Here is a 20,359-nt window from a genome sequence, read left to right on the forward strand (position 1 = left end):
CATAACATAGCATTTTCACTTCTTTTGTTGTTGTTTGCTTGAATTTTATTTTAATTTTTTCTCTTTTTGATCTGATTCTTCTTGTGCAACAAGATAATTGTATTAATATATATGCCTTTATTGAATTTACATATTTATTTTTTACCATATTTAACATATATTGGATTACTTGCTATCTAGGAGAGGGGGCTGGAGAAAGGTGGGGAAATTGGAACACAAGGTATTGCAAGGGTCAATGGTGAAAAATTATCTTTGCATGTTTTGAAAATAAAAAGCTTCAATAAAAAAGAAATTTCTTCAACCTTCAAAAAAAAAAAACCTTTACTTTCTGAACAGTCAGAAATAAAAACATGCCCTTTTTTAAGAGCCTATGAAAAAGAGGTTTAAATGGTCACAACCTACCAATATGGAGACTCATAATCCTCTGGTGTTGCACTTTGTATTTGAAGTGCATTGAAGCCAATCTGGTGAGTTTTTTGTCCATAGACTGCCAAGTGTTTGCAGTTATAAAACATTGCTATAGCATTAACCATGATAAAGAAGGATTTCAACTAAACTGAAAAAAGTTTTATCAATTCCTTATTGAGCCTATTGGTGGATTGCTGGGAAGGTTTGTGTGAGATACGAACTGTAACTTATCTTTGGCTTCTTCCCAATAACCTTTGGTATTATCAATCTACATGAAATCACTTGCTGTTAGAGTGGGCTAGATATTAGATATTGCTGATGTTATAATCGAAGGAAGAATACTGGAAAGCTGGAACTGTGCTCAGAGCATGACAACCAGAATAATGGAAGGACCTGAAATGTCATCATAGCAAAATAAGTTGGAGGGCTAGCTATAGTTAATCTGAAGAAGAAATTTAAGGAAACAATGAATACTATTTTCAATTATTTGAAAAACTGTCATGGAGAAGAGGGAATGCGACATATTCTTTTTGGCCAAAGACAGAGGCAGACACTATCATCTCATTTAGACTTTGTGGAAAATATGAGAAGTGGGGATTCCAGGCATTGTTTTCGTGTTATAGATTGCCCATGCTCATACATGATTGGTGTCAGAGATGGGATATAAAGTTGGACATCAAGAAATACTTTCAGCCAGAGCAGTCCTAAAAAGGTGAGTGGTAGGGGAGAAGAGGAAGGGAATAAGCACTTTTATACCTAAGTGGTATCAGTCTGTTTGCTAAGTGCTTTACAATTAAGTGCTTTTAATTCCCACAACCCTGTGAAGTAGCATTATTTTACAACTGAAGAAATTGCAGCAGAGATTGTGACTTGCCCAGGGTTACAGATTGTGTCTGAGTGTGGATTTGAACACCGCTCTTCCTGACTTCAAGCACAATTTACCACCTAGTTGCCTCTAGGAAGTACAGGAGTCAAATAGCAAAAACTTTAGTGTTTTATTTCATTTCATTCTCACAAAACCCCTGGGAGATAAATATTATCCCTATTTTATAGTTGAGGAAACTGACACACAGATTTGTCCATAATAGATAATTGCTTATTATTGTAGATCTTTAAGAAGTGGTTCAAAGGCAATTTGCTGGGGCTCTCAAGGGAGAGAGGAAGGGAACAAACAATTATTAAATTATTTAATTATTAAATCCCTTCTATGTACCTGGCAGTTATGTGTACTAAGTCCTTTACAACTGATACTTTTAAGTATTGAAGTAAATAGAAAAATTGGAGCTGGGGTGAGGAGGAACGACTTCAAATCTGACCCCTGATCATTAGCTATGTGACAATGATCAAGTCACTTACGATTTTAGATTCCTCAATTCTAAAATGGATATAATAATAGTACCTGCTTCCCAGGGTGGGAGTGAGAATTAAATGACATTTGTAAAGTGCTTAGCACAGTGCCTGATCCAGCTGAAGTATAAAACCAGATGTGTTTCCTTCTTGTATGAGGTAGATGACTTCCACCTCCGACTTTGGAAATTTGTGATTTAGTTTTGTTTTGAAAACCACAGGCATAAAATGTTTGTAGCAGCCCTGTTTGTAGTGGCTAGAAACTGGAAAATGAATGGATGCCCATCAATTGGAGAATGGCTGGGTAAATTGTGGTATATGAATGTTATGGAATATTATTGCTCTGTAAGGAATGACCAGCAGGATGAATACAGAGAGGCTTGGAGAGACCTACATGGACTGATGCTAAGTGAGATGAGCAGAACCAGGAGATCATTATACACTTCGACAACGATATTGTATGAGGATGTATTCTGATGGAAGTGGATTTCTCTGACAAAGAGACTTAACTGAGTTTCATTGGATAAATGATGGACAGAAACAGCTACACCCAAAGAAGGAATACTGGGAAATGAATGTGAACTATTTGATTTTTGATTTTCTTCCCGAGTTATTTTTACCTTCTGAATTCAACTCTCCCTGTGCAGTGGGAGAACTGTTCGGTTCTGCAAATATGTATTGTATCTAGGATATACTGCTACATATTTAACATATATAGGACTGCTTGCCATCTTGGGGGGGGGAGGAGGGAGGGAGGAGAAAAAACGAAACATAAGTGATTGCAAGGGATAATGCTGTGTAAAAATTATCCTGGCATGGATTCTGTCAATACAAAGTTATTATTAAATAAAAAAAAAAAAAAAAAGAAAACCACAGGCATACCTAAATGATTGTGAACAATTTTCTCAATGACCATAAAAGTAAATTCATAACTTTGCATTAGCTTCCATGGTGGTTTCAAGTCTAGTAATGAGGTCCCACATCAAGTCTCAATTTTTATTAGTGATGCTTTTATAATCTGAGAAAATGTCTTATTAGATTTAGGATGATGGTAGCTTCTGCTGAATGACATTCCCTAAGTTGTTTTCCTCAAACTTTGGTGACTAGAGCTGCTCATGGCATTTTAATACCTCTGAAATGTGTCTGGAATCCTTGGTAGTTAGTAATGCACAAGGCAGGGGACTGCACTAGCTGGAACCATGAGTTTTGCAGGTTCTATAACTAAACAAATCCTTAGAAAGAAAGGTAATGGCACAGGGGAGAGAATGGGCTCTAACTAACTCTATAAACAAACCCTCTTATATGAGAGTATCATTTCTGTTCTTTATACATCTTTAAATAAATGTCCTGGTAATTTTCAGCAGCAGTAGAACATGGGACAGCAGCAGACTGGAAAGATGTCTATGGTTGTATTTCACTTAAGTTCAGTATTTTTAGGCTGTAAGGTGCCTCTGACATTTTAGATATGAATCTCAATGTAACTACCATATTTATAACTTCTATGGGTCTGGAAAAATCAGGTCCTTTCTGGCCTTCTCAATGGCAGCAGAGATTCTAAATTCTATGAGACTCTCAAAGCCCTCTTATGATAATGAAGATGACCTACAAAGCATCTGATGATTCATTATTTTTAATCATAGCAAACCTGTACCAAAAGAAATGGCCCATTTTTTAAACCCAGAAAATTACATTTGGATAGCTCATTTTGTTGGATCTCCAGATTAGACCAAGGAGTGTAGTGGATTTAAGGGATCACCTTTTAAAAGGGTTCATGAGCTTGAGATGCATGTATGGGGTTGGTAGGTAGATAGAGAATAGAACACTTTTGATTATTCTAAAACAGCAAAATGTGGAAGAAAATCCAATATCCTGAGTGAAAGATAGGAGTGTAGAGGAAGTTAAGTTTATTTTTAAGTCTATACCAAAATCAATGGATTTAACTTGAAAACAGCTTATGTTAAACACTTGAATGATCCAATTTTAAAACTATTTAGCTTAACATTCACAAAATTTAATATTTATCAGCAGGGGTAAAATGTCTCCAAAAAGTAGCACGTGCCTAACTTAACAAAATATTTTAATTCTCACTGGCTTTCCAGAGAACATATCCTCTCCATAATAAATCTTTCATCTTTCCCTGAGTACAACTAGCACTTAGGGCCACTTACAAGTCTGTGCAATACATGGTTACATTCAGCTAATTTTTTTACTCCTTTTTTTCTATTCCCACAAAATAAAATAGTATATTTTACACCCACTGATAATTCCACTGTTAGAGTCTGGTCTGACATAATTCTATAACAATTCTTGGCACACCTATACCATGGACTCTATGTGCTTACACTTTATTTTTTAAAAAGAGTACATTTAGAGCCACCCAAAATGGGTTTCTTAATTAACTTGCCCATACCCTGAATTTACAGAAGAAAATATTTTCATCATGAAAATGAACATTTGGATAAATTTATAGATAATCTGACTAAATAAAAAATACCTGAAAATCAATCAATTACTTCAGAGCTAACTGATAGGAGGAGAGGATGAAGGATGAACATTTTTTGATATGGAAATCTCAATGAAGAGTTAAGGACCCTGAAAAATCTGTATAGTTTAGAAAACATCTACATACATACATATATATTAGTGATACAAAGAAGCAGCCTTTTCTAACATGGCTCAGATATCACTGACAAACCAAACAAAAAAGATTAATCTATTTTTAACTAGAGGAAAAAAACTAAAAAACAGGAAACTTTTTCCCTAGCCCCAATTTAGGACAAGTTCCAGAGGAAAAAAACTAAAAAACAGGAAACTTTTTCCCTAGCCCCAATTTAGGACAGGTTCCAGATAGGCACTGATGAAATAAAATAGAAAAATGTAGTAGGCTTGGGAACTATGTGGAGATCAAGGCATGAGGAGATGGTGAAATGCAGAATACAAGTATTCATTGATTTTCAATTACTAAAAATTGAAAAAGTAGCACTGTCAACTTAGCAGCTCCTTATAGACAAATCAACTATTCTATTTTTAGAGAGGAAAGGGCAACCAACAGAGACTCATTCCATCTATATCAACAAGGCACTATGGGTTAACTCACTGGTGAACAACAAGAACGAATCCAAGTCAGCATGGGTAGTCAGCAAACATGACACCCAAGTGGTCCCAGAAAAATTCACATCAAAAGCTTGACTACCAAAAATCCAGGAAATCCTTGATTTAAAAAAAAAAAAATTTAAGATGCATAAAAAATTTATTTATTTCTCATTCATTTTGATTCAATTCAGTAATCATGTAATTAAGAGCTTACTGTCTACTATATACAAATCACTGTGCTAAGCAGTGAGTGAAGTCAAATGCAAGAATTGTTAGTAAAATCACTAAAACCTGGTAACTATATACAGGCAGTAAAAGAAAAAAAAGTCAAGAATGGTACCCAGACTGTAAATCTGTATGATCTCCTTTGGTGAAGATTAAAGTTTGAAGGAGTGGGTTTTGGACTATGTTGAATCTGAAATTCAAGTAGAGATTTTTATTTTATCATTTATTTGTATCTTTGCTATTTCCTCCATTAGACTGAGCAGCGACTTTCCCGTTCTTTTTGCATCCCTAGCATTAAGCATAGTGTCTGTCTGACACATAGTGTGCACTTAATAAATGCTAACTGACTGATAATCAGCTAGCCAGTAATATAGGGCTGGAGTTCAGGAGTAACAACAGGACTGCAAACTCAAGTCTGGGAATTATCTGCATAGAAATAATTGACTCACAGCAATTAAGATGGGGGGGGGGGCAGTCAAAAGGAAGATAAGGGCCAGGTTATAGTCTTGAAGGTTGTTCATGCTTAATGGGTAGGAGATAGATAATAATGTAGCAACTACATTCAGGATCTCATAGAACCAAGACAGCAGCAGCATTAAAGTCTAGGTAGAAAACTATATTGAAACCTAGACATGGACTACAAAGTTGCAGAAATGAACACTGGATTTAGCAGTAAAGAAATCAATGATAACCTTGCAGAGGAAAGTTTCACTGATCCTGAATTTAAGCTAAGTGGTAGTTAGTTAGTAGCTAAGTGAGATAATGAAAATAGAAAATAAGAAAATAGAAAATAGAAAATAGAAAATAGAAAATACAGAGTCCCTTCTGGGAAATTGCCTACAAAAAAGCAAAAAGATACAAGCTTTTTAAGGATGGGGAGACCTGGCATGAGTGTAAAAAGCAGGAAGAATCTAATAGCTATGGAGAGACTGAATATAAGAGGAAATGATCAATGACATAACTTTCTGCAGGAGAATGGAGGAAACAAGATCAAATGCACAAACAGAAGAACTATATAACACAAGAAGGGTCAACCAAAAATAAAGAGGGAGGGGGTCACTTTTTCCTTAGAGACTGGTACAAAGGAGTAAAAGAATGGAGGATGATGTGGAAGGATAATGAATAGGAAAGAGATTATGATGGATAGTTTTTTTCCCCCCATTCAATAAAGGAGACAAGATACACAGCTGAAAGGAAAGGAAGGGTTTGAGGAGAGAAGAGATTCAAAGTTACTGTGGAGAATATGATAGTCACTCAAGAATAAAAAGATTTGCTTTATCAATAAAGGTCCAGTTGTGTTAAAGGAGAAATTTGTGTTGGATCTAATTTGCACCAACGTGAAATTTCCAGTGACATTCAGTAATATGTGAATAGGAGTGTATGCATCAAATGGTGGGAGTGATGTGAAGCTGGGATTTGGCTAGGCATGTGTAGTGGTATAAGAGAACAGAGGATTCAAAGACAGAGGAAAGAGAGCTAATTGAACTCATTAAGATCACAAAGGGAATAAAATGAAGTTAGAGCACAGGTAAACTGGGAAAGAAAAGGCATGGAAAAACTAATAGTCTTGCTTAAGACAATGAATGAAGTAGTTGAAAGACAGGTACTTAAGAACCAGAGGGAAGTTAGGGATTATGGAAAAAGAAGGCAGTAGTTATGTGTAAGTACTATTAGATCAAAGGTATGACTGTCCACACTACTGGTGTTGGTGAATGAAGATGAGGATCATGGGAACTGAACTGACATTATTAGGATAAGCATAGGTATAAAATAAGGAAGACTGAAACAGGTTTTGAACTTTTTTTAAAAGGAGGAATAACTTGTACAGTGCCTCACACACAGTAGACACTTTAAATATTATCTGCTGAATGATTATGGATTGAATAGGATTTAGAAACTGGCAGATAAACACAACAAAGGTATGGATTAGGAGACAATAAATGAATGAAACAAACCTCAAAGGAAAAGGGGTTGCTGAGTAATACTGGAAAAAGACAAATTTAGATGTAGAAACAAAGAGCAAAGTATATGTCAATTCCTGATCTTAAGATGTATGAGAGGAGATAGCCATGGAGGTAGTTTCTTCTGGGAGTCAAGTCCAACACAGCATTTGCATACAAAGAAATCAGGGTACTTGAAAAGTGTCACAGAAGAAAAGTGCAAAGACATAAGAAAGATCAGTTAAATGCTTTAACCTTTTCATCTTTCTGTCAAAATGCCACCTATCATATAGAAAAGGACAAACAAGTGGAAAACAAAAACAAGAACTTTTAATGGTTAAGTCAAAATTAGCAAAATAGTATATAATTTTTTTTTAATCAGGCAGATTTCTAGATCCTTTTTCTTAATGAACTTTAGTAATAATCAAGAGATTAAGGCCAAATCATAACAATAAGTTTCTATGAGTTATAATTTGTGGCAATCTCAATTCCACAGAAAACATTTAATAAGATTACAAAAAATGTCTTAACATAGGTGCCATTAGTAATAGCTGTAATCAAAATCAGATATTTGTAAATTATTAAAATAATCTGATTAAATTTCTCTGGAAAGCTCTTTTCAATGATCCTTTTGATACATTAGTTCAGCTTCAACCTTTGGTAAATTTATAGTAGTAATTCTCAAAGGGCAATGGAAAAACATATGGTAAGTACAAGTAGGATATAACATATTACCAAGAATGATTTGAAAGGAAGTAGTAATGGGAATGGCATCATTGATCACATTTATGACCAAGAAAGCAAGTGGGCTAACAGATTTCAGCACACTAGGTAGATTGACTACAGAAGATTTACACATTGCCATGGATAAGAATTATACTAGATAAGAAGATATGAAGAGGCTATGATCTATACTGGTGGAGGGAAGAATATGGAATGGTCATGGATCCATCAGAGTAATGACACTTAAAACTAAGTGAGAAACTTGGTGACTAAGATCTCATACTCATCAACTAAAGACTTATTAACTCTAGTCATTCACAAGCCACAATGAACAAAAGAATTCTAAATCTAAAATTTTATTTGGGAAATCTAGACTGCGTGTAACTTAAATGACAAAATTTTTAGCACCAAAATATATTTGTAGACTGTATAAACCTTCATTTCAGACATAACAAGATTTTCCTTTAAAGAAAAATATGGAGATAGTGATAGAGAGGTAGGTATGGAAGATGCTGTTTAAATGCTTTAAAACTTTCTTAGGATGGGATTTTTAACTTGTCCAGAACTATATGATCTAAAAATAACATTTTGCTAGTTGAAACATATTATCTCCAGTGAAAATTAAAAAAAAAAAAGATAAAATACATGAAGCTTTTAAAAAAGGAACCTTTCAAGAGACATAGTTACCCAAATTAAATAAGGTTCCATCATTTTGTGGACATGCACTTTTTCTTATATAAATTCTAATACAAATATAAAAAAATGAATAGCATAGCCTTTCCTCCATTGAAATTTCTAATTTCTCATAAATATTCTAAAAAAGTGTTATGTAGTACTCAGAAGAGCACAGAGATGGGCTCACACATAATACCCTGAAGACCCACAAATTTAATAAATACAGTAAGGAAACATTAAGGACCACAGTTCACATGTGTGTGTATATATATACACACAATACATATCCAGTATACACATGTATACGTGCATGTATACACACACACAAACATACAAAATACACACTCTTCCCATCATCCTCATTATAAGGCTATATTGTTTTGTGTTTTAAAAGGCACCTCTCCTTCCTTAACTATTACCTTCAATAAAAGATCTATTCATTAAAAAGCCTAAATGTTTAATGTAATATTTTAGAATAGAATTTTTTCAATTCACATTTGAATAGCCAGTTTTTCTTACATATAAATTTTAATAAACTAGGATGACAATCTTTCCAACAAACATGCTGGCCTATAGTGTATATAATATATACAGTAGTTAAAACATTTAAAACTATGTATTACATAAGCAAATAGTACAACACTCATGTCATACTCATATCTTAACCTTTGCAAAAACTACCCCAAAGAACTCAATACATAAAACAGCAAAATGCACCTATGGTTTAATAGATATAGTCTATGTCTATGTGTATATATATGTATGTGTGTGTATATATGTATGTATGTATGTGTGTATATATACACACACACACACATACACTATATATATATAGTCTATATATGTGTGTTTCTAGTAATATATATATTTATAAAATATACATAACTTTTAGGTGTTTTCAAATAAATCTTTTTAACTGCTTCCAAAAGAAATATAACAAGAGTACTAAAGGAATGAAAGTCAAATCCAAGGGAAATTTCTCATGTAAAATACATTACTCAGTGATGCAGCCCATTTTTACCCCCCACCTTTTAAAACAATTATAATGTATTATAAAAGCTAAATACTTTGCATAACGTATTACCTATTAATGGCAAAAAAAAAAATCCTAACCTTGGTCAATAGAAAAATACTGAAGATAATCATATCACTGATGTTAAAATATCTGTTTATGGTCTGGTCAGAATATAGCAAATAAATTCTTATGACATTTCAGTACTGAGAAGGGTGCTGCAAGCTCCAAGAGCACATCTGTGTTCATATCTCATGTGAACAAGGTAGGAGCCTGTCTTTCCTTACCATACTCTATTTTAAGGATAAAGTTCATGAAAAAAACACTCACAAATCAAAAACTATAAAAGCATTTTTATCATTGGGCTGGAATCTTTAGTGCACATTTGCTGAATTCAAGCTAAAGTTGACTGAGACTTACACTGTATTAACTACTTTCTTCAATGTCCACAATGAAGCCTCATAATACTGGAAGAGAATGTCACATGTGTAATCACTCATGGCATGTAATACCAGCTCCCAAATGGATTTTCATCAGTCACTGTTCACACTTGTATACATACCTCAGTTATACTACTTGTGCAAATACAAATATTTTATAGGAGTAATAAGTAAGATGATAGGTGGCTTGGGCTTGAGAATTTCAATGAAATAGGCAAGGGAAACTGAAGACATTAAAAGCAGGAACAGAAGAACAGGAGCTAGAGCATCTCAAATCAGTGATTCTTGCCTGAATTTGCCAACTTGTCTCAATAAAAGTCAGGTAAGCGAGTCACCATTTTCACATCATGAAGAATGTGAGAAGAGAATTTATAGAATACAATTTATCATTCTATTTCTTGGCATCATAAATTCATTGGTACTTTACCACTACAGGCAACAGTTGAAGTCCAATTCATTTGCCAACACAGACTAGACCTGTTAATAAAAATGCTGATGATGTACAAGATGAAAGTACAGATGAGTGAAGAGGGTAATTGTGTCAAAATTAAGATGCTAGCAACTATATAGCATATAGCAATACAGTAGCATACACACACATCTAGCTATGGAAATCAGCATAGGCCATTAGTTTGTATCTAACATGAAATCAAGATACCACAGGAGCCAAGATTGGAAGATATTGTCAGAAGGCTGCACCTTGATTTGTATGCCCCCAGAGTTAGTCACCACCTTCAAATTTCATCCCAAATGTTTTTTTTCTGCAGCCAACCATTCAATGCAGTATCATAGAAGTTTGCTTCACTTTCGCTGCCTAGAACCCAAAGCAAAAGACTTCCATAAATATGATCCATTGATTTATTTAGCCACCTTAAGGCCAGCAAAGTCAATGGGGAGGGAATTCTCTTGTCCTATGCCTGTTTTTTTCAATCTCCAGTAGCACCAGTGTAATTTTATTTGGCCTTGACTCCTAATTCTACAGAATTAGATTCAGCAATGAAGTTACTTTCTATAAGGAAGCCTTAGCTTCTCATCTAATCAGCTAGAATGGGGGAGGAGGGAAGGAAAAGAAAGACCCAGCTTATCTTAAGCTCTTTGGGAACATTAGCACAAAAATATAAGATCACTGGTGAGACTTTCTGAAATAGTTCCAATAGAGATTTCTGGTCCTTCTATTGACTGGAGAGTATCCTTAAGAGCCCCTATAGAACCCTTATTGCAGTTTTAGCTTACCTATTTTGAAGGCTTCCAAAAGAGAAACTTAGGCATCTTTAGAATCCAGTTACCACAAATTCAACATTACTTGGTAGAATGGCTCATTTTATGGTGTTTAGATTTGAGAACAGAATAAGCTCACAGAAAGAGCCTCTGGATTCCTCATGACCAGAACAGTGACCTAGAAGCCAACATGTTCAAATTTCCCCATTTAAGACAATGCCCATCACAATCATTAATGTTATCAAAGGTACCAGCATCCTAGATACCTAGACTAATAATATCCAGGTAACTAATAACTATAATTTCTTATTTCCTAGCCAGATATCTAGATTCAGAGTCCCAGCAGACAAGTGAACAGTAATCTGGAAAAGACAGTAAGCAACAAGCATCCACAGGGCAGTGATATTCCCAGTATCTCTTGCAGAAAGGAATGACATCAGAGCTCAGCTAAAGGTCATGCTGTATTCTCTATTTTTAAGGAAGAGCTGTATGATTTCTTTTTTTTAAATAGCCCATGATCTCTCCACAAAAAGAATAGATGGCATCACCTGGGATCAAGGATTGAGGAAGTATCTGGATCTTTGTTGTTCTAGCATACAAAATAGGGTCTGCAGAGAATCCTGTTCCTCATCTCATACTAACTAGTGACCATATCCCATTTACCCCATAGCAAATTTAAATTAAAACATTAGAATGTTATTTTATTATATATTTTACATACTTAGTTTAATCATAAAATGTAACCCATACCAACTATTCTTCTTCAGATCACTGATGATCACCACAATCAGAAACACCATTGCTTTGACACTGATAAGTTGCATTGATAAGTTTTCAGAAGAGCAAAAGGTTTTATTATGGCCTGTTACTTTTTTTTTCAGACTTGAGAGGCTACTAAAAGCAAAGTTGTCATATTCAGTGATTTATAATTGTTTTCAGTTGGTACCTGATTTAGGTGTCCAAGAAAAGGGATGGTATAGGAGGCAAAACAGCTTTCACTTAGGCAGTAAGAGCAAGGTACTAGAAATCTGAAAAGTATAAAGTTGAGTAGAGGCAGCCAATACACTTGTTTCAGAAAGAAATCAATTCTCAGTCATAGGTTCCAGAACCAACAATTAAACTCATTGCTCTTTACAGAAAAAAAAAAAAAAAAGATATTGCTTTTTCACCCAGATGTCCTCCCTCCTAGCAGAGCTAAAAGGGGTTTTTGAAGGTATACTGCTTGTGCTTTGGTTAGCTTTTTTTTTTTTTTTAATACAAAAAGCAATAGGATGAACCTAATACAACCTTAGCAGATTGCATTTGGGTCATTTTTTTTAAACCAACACAAAGTATGATAGTATTATTGAAGGCTATCAGATAGCCCAACCTGAGGTTTAGGGAAGAAAGGAAGTATACGTAATCTGAAGCATGGTTATGTGAATATAAATAAATGAGACTCTCTCTAAACTTTTTTTTTTTTTTTTTGCTTTGCATCTATCCAGTTGTGAGTTCTTCGATAAGAATGGTTAACCATTTCAATATTATAAACATCACAAGAATAAAACTGAATTTTAACAATAATACAGGTTATTTGTGTCAGAGATCTGTGCTAGTGACTTTCTTTGAACAATAAAGACCCAAAATTGAATGTTTGAATAAGTTAAATCACTTAGTAAGTGCAGATTGTATGAAACATTCTCTTTAAAGTTGAATATCTAATAACTAAACTCTCAGTCACTTGGTAACAACTCTATTTTCAAAAATGTAATATAATATATAATTTTTCCTGCAAACTAAGTATCTGATTGGCATTATTGAATAATATATGTAACATATTATTGCATTCTTTTTTTTTTAATAGGTAAAATGTTTTCCCAGTCACTTTATGTATAAAGCTCATAGACACACTAAACTAAATTTCTTTCAGAACTGCCTGGTTATCATTCACAAAAGGGTTAGTCTAGTGGACATATTAAAAGCCACTGTTTTGACTACCTAACGTGCATATGTTTGACAAAATTTCTCAAATGAAAAACATGCTTAAGTTCCCCTGCTCCCTCCACCCCTCCCCAATAAATCATGTTATTGATGTATCTCTCCCTTAAGAGCACCCCAATTCCTCCATAAGGACTAAATGAACCTTGTTTCAGGTTTGCCAGGCCTGCCTGGTGAATAACCCCCTCACAAATAAAAGCATAAACTTTCGGGAATAATTTGAAACAGTTTTCAGGTTCACAGAACCAGCTGAGCTTGTAGCAACCTGAATAAACCCTGGTATTAGAAAATAGTACATTGACCGCAAAAACTATATTTTAACAAATGTTCTCTGTGCTCCATTGGCAGAATGAAAGGGCAAGAAAAGGTGACTTTCTCCTTTGTCTTCTGTTATCTCTTATGTGCAGCTGATTATACAGAAAAAGTGAAAAGCTGAAAGGGAGGTGTCATGTCATACGAAGACTTTGGCCAGGGCATCTGCTCCAGCACTGGCAATATAACATTTAGAGGGATGGAATGCCACATCATGAATCGATTCTCCAAACTTTTTTCGATGAGCTGTGAATTCTTGGATACACGTCTTGCTTTCTAGGTTCCATAAACGTATTGAACAGTCATGACCTAAATACCAAAGAAGGTGAAATTTAAAAAAATAAATTCGATTATATAAAATCAGAAAGAATATTTAGATTTATGTTTGATGTACTTACTGCCAGACATCAAGTATAGGCCATTAGGATCAACTGCTAAACTTGTAACAGCTTCTAAGTGGGCAACCATTGAATGGATCAGTTTTCCTTTGAAAGAAGAAATTATTATTCATTATTTTTCTCAGTCTGGACAAAGCAAACTCATACTTAACTTTGGGTGGACTATCTAGAAGATTATCTTTGTGGCAGAAGGATCCAAAGTAATTCCCTAAATCATTGATAGTCAAAACTGCTTTCCTTTGTCATTTCCTCCCCTTTCATTTACTTAAACATATATTATAGTGGTTTTCTCAAAACAGCCATGCATATGTGTCTCATTTTCACAAAAAATGTAAGTTTTAAAAAGTGCCACACAATTATTGTCTCTGAAAGGAACAGATATTGGAATTGCCTGTAACTAAAGAATTATGACTTCTTTACTTTTGCAAATCATTTTTGGGTAAAACATCACATGTTGCTTCAAAGGTAATCTACTTTTATGTAGAATTTTTCTTTATAACACCATTTTCCAAAAAGGTTTCAGTGTAGTGGAAAGAGACATGAATTTGGAGTAAAAGAACCTGGCTTTGCCCTTACTTGCTATAAGGACCTCTAACAAGTCACAACTCCAGTTTCCACATCAATAAAATAAGGGGGCTGGCCTAGATAACCTCTAAGTCCTCTTCCAACTCTAAATTTATGATACATAAGGCATTATGTGAAAAGATATTATATTAACAAGGGTGAAAGCTTCTGTGGGTTGTGGGTTGCATATTAAGTCATACTCAGAACTCTACAAGACTTTGCTCTTATCTAGGCCTAAAAGACTGACCCTATATGGGATGAACTATCCTCTTCCAAAATTTAGGACCTCCCCTGTACTTGTTTAAATTTTTTGCTAGGTCAAAAGGAAAAGAACTGCAATTGACTGTAGATTATTTTTTCTTACAAAAAGGAAGAATGGAGGTCCCCAAATAAGAAGAAGTTACTTAAATATACTAGGAAAATTCATAAAACAAAAGGTAGAAATACTCAGTAAATCATAGCAATCAATTTAGCATATCTAGGTCTCTTGTCTATCTTTTCAACTGTTTTACTAAAATTTGTGGATGCCTCCAATGGTCAAGTCATTTAAAATTAGCTGGTATAAAATATTTAGTGACATGTAAGAGAATAAATTGAAGGGCCAGAGTTTGGTGGGGGACTTTTTCTCCTTTCCTCATTTTTAAGTCTGAGGAACAGAAAAACAGTGATGAGGAATAGTTTTACAAAAACAAAGGATTTAGAGTCTAAGGACCTAAAGTTCCAATCCCATCACTGTTCCTCATTACCTAAATGATCTTACGCACATCTCTCTGGGTTTCAGATTCCTAATAAGCAAAAGGATAGGGCTTGATGAAATGACCTCTAAGGGTCTTCAAAGCTCTGTGGTATTACCAGAATCTAACTTAAAATGATTTGTCAGAACAATATGAACACTCTCATTTATATTCATATAACCATGGACCTACAGCCCATTATTTCTATTCAGAAAAATACTGGTCACTGGAAACTCTGTACAACTAAGTTAATTCTTGATTGATCTTGATTAGTTACTAAACTGTAGCCAAAATTGAGGGGGTGGAGGAACACTAGTTGGCACAGTAGAAAAAACTCTAGAGACTAGACTCAGGAAGACCTGAGTTCAAATCCAGACTCTGATACTTCCTAGCTGTGTGACCCCTGAGCAAGTCACTTAATCACATTTGTCTCAGTTTCCTCATCTGTAAAATGAACTGAAGAAGGAAATGGCAAAGAACTTCATTATTGTTGCCTAGAAAACCTCAAATGGGGTCACAAAGAATTGGATACAGGATGAAATGAATGATAACAAGAACAACAAGCCAAAATGAGAAAGTATTTCATCTTTAATCACTATTCTCTGTCCTTTTAAAGAAACCAACGAAGAACATATTAGATAAAAGTTATTTTAGTTTGTTTACTTTCCCAAAAAGAATTAATGTGGAATAATATCTTACCTGTGTTATTATCATAGAATTTAATGTGTCTGTCTTCATGAGCAGTAATACTAATTGGAAGTGTTGGATGGCTGATGACTCTATTTATTTGGCATGACATGTTAGAGGCTAAGGGGGAAAAAAACCAAGAAACAGAAATTAGTTATTAGCATTTTCACAAAGTGCATATTCACTATGTAAATCCTAAAAATCCTTTAATTTGTCATAGTTAAGTCATATGAATGTTTCCCCAGTTTTAAAAAGAAAAAAAAAAGATAGTTAAAATATACTAAGAATTAGAATTATGTCTTGTCATCTATCGTCTACAGATTTGCATTTGGACTTAGGATTTCTGGCATTTCTTTTCCTAGAGCTGAGACCTTAGACATTGTCTCTACTTTACTAATTTCTACTCTCACCACTAACTAGATAACTTTCAAACAAACAACTTAATTCCTTTTAGTCTGATCTCCTAAGCAATAATAATTATTTGAATGGCATTTTCTCTGAACAATATATCAAAGGAGGTACAAGTCCTATTACTATTAAAAAAGTAAACATGTAAAAACTTATTTCTGACTCTATAACTAAGGCTTTGCTTTTATCTAATCCCACTCTCACTTTTAGGTAGCACCACTCTCAGAATAGAGCTCCATTCTGGAATACTGTTGCATTCATCATAATAAAGGCACTTATTATCATTTGATCTTCATAATAATATCGATAGAGAGGTTTAGGGCACAAGCATTATTAATCCCATTTTTCAAATAAAGAAATAAACGAGGAATTGAAGTTCCTAAATTTTGTATTCCTTAGGATGTAAGGTTAGTTGAGTGACAAAAACAGAACAAATTCCAGGAGCTTGTGGCTTATGGTGTAGTACTTTTCTCTCTTTGCCATCCTAGTGGATTACGAAATTCTGATGCCTCCACTGCCAGGAATACCCTAGTCTCCTTATCAGGGATGTCCCTAACACTATCAACCAAGAAAAATGAGATTTAAAAGATTTTTTAAAATGGACTTTAAATATTTAAACCTCTTTCTTTAAATATTGGTTGTTTAATTTAAAAAAGCAAAAAGTTTACATTAGTCCTTAAATTTTATGTTATGGTATAACTAGTTTAAGCTCCAAACTATCTATAATTCAAGATTCTATCTTCCTTTTTGAAAAATAGGTGACAAGTCATGGACTGATTGCATTACACATTTAATTAGAGAAGGGAAATTGAAAACCAAAGAAGGGAATGAGAAATTTTCTAGCCACTATGGAAAGCAATTTAGAAGTAGACTTCCAAATCAATAAACTCTGCAAATTTTTTGGACTCTGTGATATTAGTAATAAAATTAAACATTAAGGAGATAAAAAAAAAGAAAAGGTCCCCTATGTACAAAAAAATTTATAATAAATCTTTTTGTAGTGTCAAAGAATTGAAAATTAAGGAAGTGACCATTAAGTGAGGAATGGCTGAACAAATTATGGTATATGAATAAGTGGAATATTAATGAGCACTACAAAATGAAAAGAATAATTTCACAGAATTATGGGAAGAACTGAATGAACTGCTACAGAGTGAAAAGAACCAGCAGAACAATTTATACAACATTGTAAAGAGAAACAAAATGCAAAAATTTAATATTATGTGTTTAATGTATTGACCAACCATAATTCCAGAGGATCAATAATCAAATAAGAGGTGACAGACTCAAGGAGAACAAGACACTTTTTTTTTTTTTTTGACATAGACACCAGGAATCTGTTTTCTTTGACTTGGCCTATTTCTTGCAAAGGTTTTATTTTCTTTTTATTCACTGGAGGTGGAGAGGGTATCTAAAGGAAGGAAGACAGGAAGAAAAGAAAGAAAGAAAGGAAAAGAAGGAAGGAAGACAGGAAGGAAAGAAAGAAATAAAGGAAAAGAACCAAAGGAAGGAAGGAAGGAAAGAAGGAAGGAAGGAAGGAAGGAAAGAAGGAAAGAAGGAAAGAAGGAAAGAAGGAAGGAAGGAAGGAAGGAAGGAAGGAAGGAAAGAAAGAAAGAAAGAAGGAGAGAGGAAGGGAAGGAGGGAGGGAGGAGGGGAAGTTATCACTAACATAGCTTTATTTTTAATGTATAGAAGAGAACAGAAGGAAGACCAGAAAGTCAGAGACAAGCAAGCAGGACAGTTTAGAAAACTATGTGTTGGATTTGTTATATATCTAAAAAAAAACCCAATTTATATATAACAAAGATTTGCAGCTTCATTCATATACAATCTTCTTTTTTTCTCTTCTACTATGTTTATAGAAACATTATTTTATTTGGTATTTAAATTCAGAATGAAAAAATTCTAAAAAAAATTTTAGGAGGAAGAATATTCAAAAGTCAAAAAATATTCATAATCAGTACCCAATGGCTTGTTTCAGCTTACAATTTTCCATAAGACATCATAGAATTTATTTAAACTGGTACACATACTTGTATCTAGGTTGGCTTCTAAAGTGAGAATGCGCTGTTGTGTTTCCATGTTAAAGATGCTAGTATATCCATTGCTGAATGAAGCTACCATATGGCTTGGATCACTGCTCACTAGATCCACAGAGGCAGGAATTCCCAGTTCTATACCAGTCAAAACATTTTCAAAGAAAACAATGATTAGAATTTTTATTTAAGCAAAATTAAGATGAAAATAATTACTTCATAGAAAAATAAATAATATGATTTCTTAAAGAAACAAAGTTTGTCATTAGGGTTAAAAAAAAAATCCATCAACAATCTCATCAAGTCCCTATTAGAGATCAAGTACTATGCTAGATGTTGGGAATACAAAATTTAAAAATGAAATAATTCTTTCACTCAAAGAGCTTATTATTTGATCAAGAGAGATAGCATGTATATGCACTGGAAACATATAGTGAAAAAATGTAAAAAAAAAAATTAAAACTTTTATTTTATCTTCTTTTTAAAAAGTAAACTATGTCTTGAAGGAAGTAAGGGATTCTTTAAGGCAAAGGAGAGAAATACATTCTAGGGCCGGGGAAAATCATTGCAAAGGAGATATGGGAGATGGAGCATCATGGGTGAGGAACAGAAAGGCTAATTTAGCCAGATCATAAAGTGAAGTAGGAGAGTAATATACAGTGAAGGTGGAAAAAAACAAGTAGGGGTCAATTGTAAAGGATTTTAAAAGCCAAACAGAAATGGTTACATTTTATCCAAGATGTGATAGTCAATGGAATTTATCGGATAGGGAATAGCATGATTAGCTCTACACTCTTTTGGCAGCAGTGTGGAGGACAAATTGGAGAAGGATGTATCAGGAAGAACTCTAGATGGCTACTGAGATTGTCCAGGTGAGAGGTGATAAGGTCTTGAACTAAAGTGATAGTTATAAATAGAGGGGTCAGATGTGACAAATCATGAAGAGAGGGCAAGGTCAAGATGTAGAATATATTAGCTATATGTAGCAAAAAAGATTGCAGAATTGCACACAAATAGCACTATGGTTATGAATCTGAATAATTGGATAAATGGTGGAGTCCTAGACAGAAATAGGGAAGTATGGAAGAGCAAGTTCTGATAGAAAAATAGTGAATTCTGTTTTAGACAAATTATATTGAGATAACTAAGAAACATACAGTTTAACATGTTCAATATGCTGTTGTTGATGCAGAACTGGTGCATGAGAGATTCAAACTGGATATAAATATTTATGGATTTATCTACACAGAGATGAGAATTACAATCACAGGAGTGAATGAGGTTAACAATGAATCAATAAGCATTTATTATATACTACAATTTCTATATTACTATGATACTAAGATACTATACTAAATCCCAAGAATAGAAAGACAAAAATGAAACAATCTCTGTCCTAAGAAGCTTACATTCTATCAAGATTAAGTGTAGAAAAGAGGGTCCAGGACAGAGTCAGTTAGGTGATATGATATGGATGATGAATCAGCAAAGGAAATTATAAAGGAACAGCCAAAGGGATAGGAAAGAGAAAGAGAGAGAGAGAGTAGGGTCACAAAAACATAGAGGGGAAAAAAAATATTCAGGAATGGGTGGTTAATAGTGTCAAATGGTTCAGAGCGGTAAGAAGGATGAATGAAAAAATACTTTTAAATTTTCAAATTAAGAAATCACCTATAATTTTGGAGAGAGAAGTTTCAGAATAGTGAAAATGACTTACCAAAAGTCAGGGTGATAATAAGAAACAAAAACAAGATTCTAACCCAGACTGATCCAAACCAAGTGCTTTTTCTATCTCAATACATTGCCTCTGTCTCCCATTAAGTACCTCATGCTTTAAACCTCTAAAGCTTCCCAAGAAGATACTGCCTTCAACTCTATATAAACAAAATCCACTCCAACCAGCGGTGGTAGTGTGCAATGTACTTTTCTAAATCCCAGGAGTAAGGAATGTTCTCCCTTTATATAATATATCGATTTAGTTTATCCACTGAATTACTAATTCATTAGAACTCAAGTACTCCATATAAACACTATCTCCCTGAGTTCTTGCCAGTCTTTATTTTAGTAACCAGATCAGTTTCCCACTTCTACATTAGTCTATAGACTACTTCCTTAGGCCCTTAAATAGGCCTGGGGAATATCTGGTAGTTGGGTACCCAACA

At 34.0% G+C, this 20,359-nt stretch overlaps 1 protein-coding gene across 2 annotated transcripts in view; it reads right to left on the reverse strand.

Annotated features, from left to right (window-relative positions):
- Window positions 1-3,642: 3,642 nt before the first annotated feature.
- Window positions 3,643-20,359, reverse strand: part of STRN (striatin) — a 164,028-nt gene continuing 147,311 nt past the window's right edge. For both annotated transcript variants that reach the window (XM_051976149.1, XM_051976150.1), the window contains 4 exons: window positions 18,195-18,335; window positions 15,766-15,873; window positions 13,769-13,855; window positions 3,643-13,679 (listed from right to left, as the gene is read on the reverse strand). In XM_051976149.1, the coding sequence (XP_051832109.1) occupies window positions 13,510-13,679; window positions 13,769-13,855; window positions 15,766-15,873; window positions 18,195-18,335 (506 nt within the window). In that variant the 3' untranslated portion in view covers window positions 3,643-13,509. The remainder of the gene's footprint in view (window positions 13,680-13,768; window positions 13,856-15,765; window positions 15,874-18,194; window positions 18,336-20,359) is intronic.

The sequence above is a fragment of the Antechinus flavipes genome, chromosome 2 (assembly GCF_016432865.1).
Source record: "Antechinus flavipes isolate AdamAnt ecotype Samford, QLD, Australia chromosome 2, AdamAnt_v2, whole genome shotgun sequence".
In the NCBI taxonomy this organism is placed as follows: Eukaryota; Metazoa; Chordata; class Mammalia; order Dasyuromorphia; family Dasyuridae; genus Antechinus; species Antechinus flavipes.